Below are 8,125 nucleotides of genomic sequence, written 5' to 3' on the forward strand. Positions count from 1 at the left end.
TCTATCTGTACATTGAGCAGCTACTTGCCAAATAAATAAGTGCACCTTAAATATTGATTTAATTATAAAATTGACAAAAAAGAGACCACAGAGTGATATGCATAGACATGCACACACTAGCATAGTTATATAGGAAATGCAGTTATTATTATATTAAAACATTTGACCACATTTGATCACATTTGACCAATCAGAATCGAGTATTCTCTGATAAATGCCTGTATGAGTTGTTATGAGTCATATAAAGATCAAATTTTGCCATTCCACTTTTGCATATTTCTCAAATGAGTTCTTAAAAAGTTACTGTCATTCTGAAAACTGATTGTACTCGGAGGACTTTCTGGATAGGATGAATGATTTCCCCCCGTCAGATCTGTCTGTGTTTGTGTGCTGTATCTAGGCAGACAGGAACCAGAAAAAAAATGCACTGGAAACAATAAGTTTGAGTCACTCGTTTCAGTCCTCTCATTTTTTCCCTCTGTCTCTCTCATTCTCATTGGTGATGAATTGTGACAGCAAGAGTATACACATGCTCTCTATTATATAAAGCAGTTTTTTCTTTTGCAGTTGGAAGTTATTAGGAAGAACCCTTGAGGATAGAAGTTGTTCTTGTAGCTTTGATGCGAATAAGAACGGATAAGTCACAACATATGTCATTTATGTTGCAAAAAACACATACACATTCTACCAGCATGATTACATAAACTCCTGTCCACTGGTTCTCACCTCCCACATTAACTGAGCACGAAGAGAAGAGTTTATAGAATTCCTGCAGACATCGGAATCCTCCGTTGAGGATTTATTCCAGTAATTCCCAAGTAGGTGTATGTGCATACTTAAGCAGTTTCCAGGCAGTGCAGAAAAGATTTGAGTCTTCGTTACCTTATCTTGTTACAGATTTGTAAAAATGACTGTGTGGCTTGTGGGTGATATTTTGGACTTGTTGAGCTTCTATGAATTAAAACACAACACAGAGACTGCGAAATGACATTACTTTAGCTAAACATCCTATCTGCTTTCATTTACAAATAAATTTGTTGTAAAAACTGTATTTAAAAAAGTAAAAATTGCTGTGACTATATTATTATTGATCATTAGTATTTTTACTTATATTTTTTTAATACATTCAATCATTTATTTTTTTTTGTTTGCATATATTTTAAAATATTTGTTTATTTTAAATGTGTATTTGTGTATATATAATATTTAATATATATCATATTTAATAAGTAGTGCTGTCAAATTATTAATTCATGATTAATCGCCTCCAAAATAAAAGTTTGTTTATATATGTATATTTACTGTTTATATTTATTATGTATATATAAATATGCACATACAGTATATATTTAGAAAATATTTACGTTTATATATTCATATTCTTATATTTTATTTTTCATATATACATGCATGTGTTTGTATTTATTTATACATAATAAATATACACGGTATACACATTATGTAAACAAAAACGTTTATTTTGGATGTGATTAATCGCGATTAATCATTTGACAGAGCTAAATAAGTAACTTAATGATACCCAAATATAGTCATAATTTTTCTTGCCCAGGATTAAATTTATATTTTTAGCTACTTTTGGGGCAGTCGTGGACTGTTCATTGTCCCTGTTAAATAAAATTAATGATCTAATGAAGGGGTATTAATGATGGGGCTGTGGGGTTACATAAATCCTAATCACTGCACAGGCCTGGAGATCATGAAGACCCTTGAGAAAGGAAGGCTATAATTTCCATTTTCACACTTTTTTTTATTTATTATTGTTCCTTAAGATGTTAATGAGACTTACTTGATAAAGAGTGGGGAATTGAGTGCGTGTGCTTGTTTTGGTTTAGAAAAAGGGAACATCTCCATAATCTAAATGGGATTAGTTCCAGATGTGGTGCTCCGAGGGATGCTGAAAGATGTCGGGTTACATAAGAAGAATTACAGCATCCCCTTAGACTTGCCTCCCACCCTTTCTCTGTTCTCTTCTCTGACACCCACCTTCTGTCTGTCTGCCTCCCACCCTGCTGTACACTAACACTCAGAGTGTTTCTCTACTCTCACAACATTATGAAATCACATCTACAGCCAGGGCAGAATGTGAAGAACACAGAGTGATGGAGAGAAAGAGGTCAGGCTATATATAGTCTGTTGCATCATATATTAGATAATGTATTGGGTTGAGGGGCCGGGGTGGGCTTTTATGTAATCGAGGCCAGCCTCTTCTTTGCTTTGTTTCATTCTGTTGCTAATCATCTGTCTCCATTTCTTTTTCTGTTATTTTGCCCAGCTGTGTGTGATGTGTAACCACACATAACGATAAAGTGACTGTTTCTAGCAGTTACCAAGGGACCAGTGTGTTCCTGTTATATAACCGGTGACGACACACACTGGCATTCCTAAAGATGTTTGTACCTCAGAAATTCTCAGAACAGAACTATATTTAATCTTTTCATCCCAGGTACAAGTCTTAAAACGATAGTTCACCTAAAAATTAAATTTTTGTAGCCATTTACTCACCCTCGTGTCATTTCAAATCTATATGACTTCTTCCAAATATTATTTAAAACAAAATTGGTCCCCATTGACTTTCAGTGTATGGACAAAACTACACTAATGGAAATGACATGATGGTGAGTAAATGATCACAGAATTTTAATTTTCTTTGAGAACTATACCTTTACACCCAGTATTAACAAGTTCATTTGTCAGTTCACTTAAGAAATATCACTTGTTTACTCAAACCCAACCATTGTTCCGGTTATAGCTGAACGACAGAGAGAAAACAGCCATAAAACCACACCTATAGACAAAAGCACATCCTTATCTTAATATTGGCTCAAATAAAAACAATAACTTTCAGAAAGCTCACTAGTCAGACTACTGCACAAACCTGCAAAGCTCAAGAGGCCAATGAAGTGTTTACTTTGGCAAGGCTGCATTTACACATTGTTTACACATTATTTGGAATAGTTTAGTTTCAGAGTAGAGAACAGTCACATAATTCAAATCAAAATGACGAAAGCGGAGTACGACAAATTGGATTTTAGTCCTATTTTTTGGCATGTAAACACATATTGGCTTCCGCTTGGCTATAGAGATTGCTCATGTGTTTAATCATTAATAAGAAATGTGCCCTGAATCATAAAACAATCATTGTTTTCTCTTATCTTGTTTGTGGAATCTATCTGATTTGTAATTGTTCTCATGAAGTTACCTGCACAACAGACACATTGCACTCATGTGATTAATGTCTGATGTGCTTTTGTTGTTCTTCTTTTCATAGAAGAGAGAATAGTTGGAGGGAGAAAGTAAAATACTGTTCAGAAACTAAATCAGTGAGATGACACAGAAATGGAGAACAGACCGAAGTGTTTTTTTTTTTACACTCACCTGGCAGAGATTCTCATAATTCCATTTTTTTGAGCCATATATTTATATAACCGCTGTCCAAATAGCCAAAACATTTCATCTCCCATTTTCTCAGCTCTGATATTCTCATCTGCTTCTATCATTTTTACTTCATACTAGTCTAGACAAGTCTACAAGTTTTGGAAGGATGGACAAAACTCAACAAGTCTCTGGTTAAAATACAGCTGGACAGACAGATTTTTGTGTTGTTATCAGTGTTATTTTAGTATTACATATATAGTATGTAGTATTTATTAATATACTGAATTAACTTTTATCATTATATTTTTAGTTTTAGTAGTTTCGTGTGCTTTTAATTAAATAAAAATATATCACTCATTGTTTTAGCATTTTCAATACTTTAGTAGCATTTATTGTTGGTTAGTTTTAAAGATCTAATCTTAATTCAGCCTCATTTAAATTTCAAATATTTTGGTCATCTGCTGTTCCTCATATCGCATTGAAATTGGCCAATCACATCCGTTGACTTCTATTCCAAGTATGTTTTTCTCTGAAATTCATTACTTTTGAGCTAACTGGAAGTGTTTCATAAACAACTGGCTTGTTAATTTGGAGAAACAATCAGGATGTTCATAGTCATATTATGTAACCCCATGGATTATTATCACTAAACTGTGCTGGAGTCATCTAATTTTTTGCTCTCTCATTAAATCAAATCTCTGATGAAATGGAAGCGGTAATACTAAATTTTAAATTTCAAAGTGCTCCGCTTGTGCTCAAATTCTGCAGCTATTTGATGAGAGGTGTTCTGATACTTTTCTAAGCAATCAGACTTATTTTTTTCTGGTGACCGATGATAAAATGAACAAAGTCCCATAGACTTGCTTTGAAGGAGGTATCTGAACCAATCATGTATAATGTCTGAGTAGGTATGAGTGAAGTTGAACTAACTCCTCCTTTTTCTTATCGCAGGGGCCTTGCGCCGCAGAATAAACCAGAACTCCAGAAAGTGATGGAGAAGAGGAAGAGAGACCAGGTGCTGAAGGCTCAGAAAGAGGAGCAGGAGGCGCACAAGAAAAGGTCAGACCTTGAGATCGAGCTCATGAAGAGACGAGAAACACTCGAACAGGTATGTTTCCTTGCACACAGAGACAGAGATTTTTAATGGGCATATACAGAAATGATTGACTGAAATTGTCATCTTGTTTAGCTGGAATTGGAGCAAAATAAGGATGAAGAGGAGCAAGAAAACACCCCAGAGTTTGTCAAAATGAAAAGCAATCTGAGAAGAACCAAACAGGAAGTGGATGGGCAGGAGCGTGCCACCTAGAAACAGTTTCCATGGCACATTTGTTGGGAAATGGACTGGGGTTTGTGGGAATTTCCTGATGTTCCTCCCCCATGTGTCCCTGTGAAACAAGTGACTGTAGACGAACGGTTCCTGTTGCCTGCTCGCAGACACAACCAGTATTCACGCAGCCTCTTTTCCTGAACAATGATCACAAATAAAGAGGATTGAAGAATAAACGACACACACACACACACACACACACAAACTCTTGCACATGGGCGCAGCCTCTGTGCCACTGGTTGACTGGCTTCAAAGAACATGCATTGCGGAACAAACAGAGACCACGTGATTACTTTGTTGGCTATTTTTTTTTTTTTGGAAAGGGGGCACATATTATTTTACTATTTTACTTTAAAAACCTGAAATGGGACACTGGATGGACTCTTTTAAGCCAAAACAATCCTCTTTTATTTATGTTCAGTGTAAGCTTTTGTTCGAAAGGGCTTCCTGAGACATTTTCCTCTTGGTTGATGTTTAAAGGAAACTAAATATAAAGTTCAAGCAATTCAAGTTGTGATGCATCATGCTTGCCTTTTATGAATTGTAATGTTTGTGCGCTCCCTCTGCTAAATTTCTTAAGCAATACTAGTTTTGTGAGATTTCTTTGCAAATATTTTTGTTACTACTTTTTTAATGAATACAGTACTAATGAGTTAATACACTTTAGTTCAATGTGATATTAAATGCAAGTGCATCTGTTTTCTTTCACTTGAATGGTATTGTTCATTCGAAAAGTTGAAGGAGAACATGAAATGTTTATTAATGAAGAAAGACACATGGTTTTGTGTAGATTTGAGCCAGTAAATAACCACTCCTTGTGTTCCCTTAAAACTTTCTTTTAATAAATATTATTTTATCATGTTGAATTCTTTGTTGATTTGATGTCTATATGAATCTCTGGGTGACCAAGAAGTGCAAGTGATCTTATAGAGGAAGGTAATTATTTTAAAGGGATAGTTCACCCAAAATGTTTGGTGAACATTTACTCGCCATCAGCAGCCCACCTAAGATGTAGTTGATTTTGTTTCTTCATCTGAACAGATGTGGAGAAATTTAGCATTACATCAGTTCACCACATCACCAATGGACAGTGAATGGGTGCCGTCAGAATTTATCAGTCCAAGCAGCTGATAAACCATAACAATAATCCATGACTCCAGTCCTTCAATTAACATCTTAAAAGGTGAAAATCTGTGTATAAAGCTATTCCATCATTAAGGTGTTTTAATTTTAAACCACTGCTTCTGGTCCATAATCCATAATAATGCTCACCTCTCACATCAAAATCCACCAACATATTTCTTTAGAGCTGTTTTGCACTGTAAACTGTGCTTGATATGTGCATATTTCTCTCTTGATTCACACAGGATGACTTTTTCTCCACCGGAAGGTACAGATTGAAGTTAAAAATGTCTTAATTTTGGATTTGTTTATTACAAAGACACATCTTTTTGCTTCACAAGATGGTAATTGATGGAATAATTGAACTCCTGTTCTGATGGCACCCATTCACTGCAGAAGGTCCAATCATGAGCAAGTGAGGTTTTCATGTAGATGAATGTCTGACTTTAGTGCATGAGTGAATAGAACAACAGCCTTGAAACCCTGCAACTTTTAAGAAGAAAAGTAGGTGTGAGTCATCTGGAATTTGCACAAGGTCTGCACCTCCCACGCCATAAAATGAGAATGCCCATATAAAGGGATAATCACAGGTCTAAACAATTCATAATTAAGTGCTTGAGATTTCAAAAGCATTGTGACGTTTTGCTTCATTTTGTATCTGACAATCGTTAGTTAAATGCAGAACTTCAGTGTTTGGAGACTAACCCATTAGTTACTCATAAAATGGTATCCAAAGCAAAATAAGCAACAAAATTGAAAATAGAGCAAATTGTAATTCAAGGAGTTCTTATGTAACTGTGCTGTCTTAAATAGCTGGCCGCAGAATCACAGCTGAAATAATGTGATCTGATATCAGCCTTCTCTTTTCCGAAGCTTTTGCTGAATAAAACACCATTTAGGGCATTGTGTTTTAAAGGGAATTTCCTTTAGGTTGGGGACCAATTCCCACTATTAACTAACTAATAAATATGACCTTTGCCTCAGCAAACACCTAATTTGCGGCTAAAATAGTTAAGTTCAGGTATGGGGCAGGATACACTGAGAAAAAAAATGGGTGTAGGATTTAATTTGAAACGGAAATTGCTAGCAATTGTCACAAATAATAAAAATAAATAAATGAAATTAAACAAGAAATTTGGAAGTAGAAAGACTGAAATTGTATTTTCCTGTAAAACATAGCCTACTCCATTTTTAGGTTCTGAAATTTAACATAGTTGTTTATTTAAGCTGTAAATATTTCAATTCAGGATATTTCACACACACATTTTAACCACTGAATTTGTGACAGCGAAATAAAATGACCGAAATTATACATCGTATTTTTAAACAGATTGAATATTTTGGAAGTGAATTCTGGAAGGTGAATATGAATTACTGAATTTTTAATTATGAACTGTGTGTGTGGAATATCTTGAATTGAAATATTCACAGCTTAAATAAAAGATGATGTTAAATTTCAGGACCTAAAAATGCAAGGCCTGGAAATTCAAGCAATGCATCTTTTATTTTTTGATTTGTGGAATTCAGCATGCTTTATGTTTCAAAAACTATTGTCACTATTCTGCTTCCATAAAAGGTAATACACGAATAAACACATAAATAAATAAAATAAAAATCCGACGTTGAGATACTAATGTCCTCTTGCTGGAAATGTATTTTGGTCAAGGAGAGCATGTTGCTGGTAAAATTTAAGTGAAGGATAGGATTAGTTCTCAGGCAGTTCATCGGGCAGTATGTCTCCTAATTTCCCTAAAGGGCTCTCCAGAGGGCTCTCTCTCTCTCTGCTTCTCCAGGGGGCGCCTGGCATTGAGTCGCATTTAATTGGGACGTTTTTGGTCTTATTGATGACATATGCATACTAACATTATAATAGTTTATTTGTAATAAATTCCGGAATCGGCCCCAGTCATACAAGTGACCGAGGACCCGCTGTCACATGATTTTATGAAACGCCACAATCCTTTAAACACAAGTAACTGTGATTAGTCTGCTTTTAGAAGCGATGAATAAAGTAACAGGCACCACGTGACAAGGTTGCCGCTTATGATTTACAGTGACAATAAATAGAAAATAAATATTATCAGATAAAAATATATTGTTTAGTCCAGTCGTTTCTGAACAATTATTTACAACTGTCGGTCCGCTAAATTCATCTCTTATTTCAGTAATTGATTTTATGCCGACTACAATTCTACCCACTTCTATTTTTGTGTTTAGAAGTTATTTATGCTTAACACTACGAGACCATGTTGAAAAAAAAAACTCAACAAATAAATA

General features: G+C 34.9%; 1 protein-coding gene across 4 annotated transcripts in view; it reads left to right on the plus strand.

The window, feature by feature from the left end:
* The window catches only part of LOC306842706 (protein FAM107B-like), a 34,737-nt gene extending 29,145 nt beyond the window's left edge, over nt 1-5,592 (plus strand). For all 4 annotated transcript variants that reach the window (XM_079373720.1, XM_079373723.1, XM_079373722.1 and 1 more), the window contains 2 exons: nt 4,348-4,504; nt 4,586-5,592. In XM_079373720.1, the coding sequence (XP_079229846.1) occupies nt 4,348-4,504; nt 4,586-4,705 (277 nt within the window). In that variant the 3' untranslated portion in view covers nt 4,706-5,592. The remainder of the gene's footprint in view (nt 1-4,347; nt 4,505-4,585) is intronic.
* The last annotated feature ends 2,533 nt before the right edge of the window (nt 5,593-8,125 follow it).

The sequence above is a fragment of the Barbus barbus genome, assembly GCF_936440315.1.
Source record: "Barbus barbus genome assembly, chromosome: 23".
Taxonomy (NCBI): domain Eukaryota; kingdom Metazoa; phylum Chordata; class Actinopteri; order Cypriniformes; family Cyprinidae; genus Barbus; species Barbus barbus.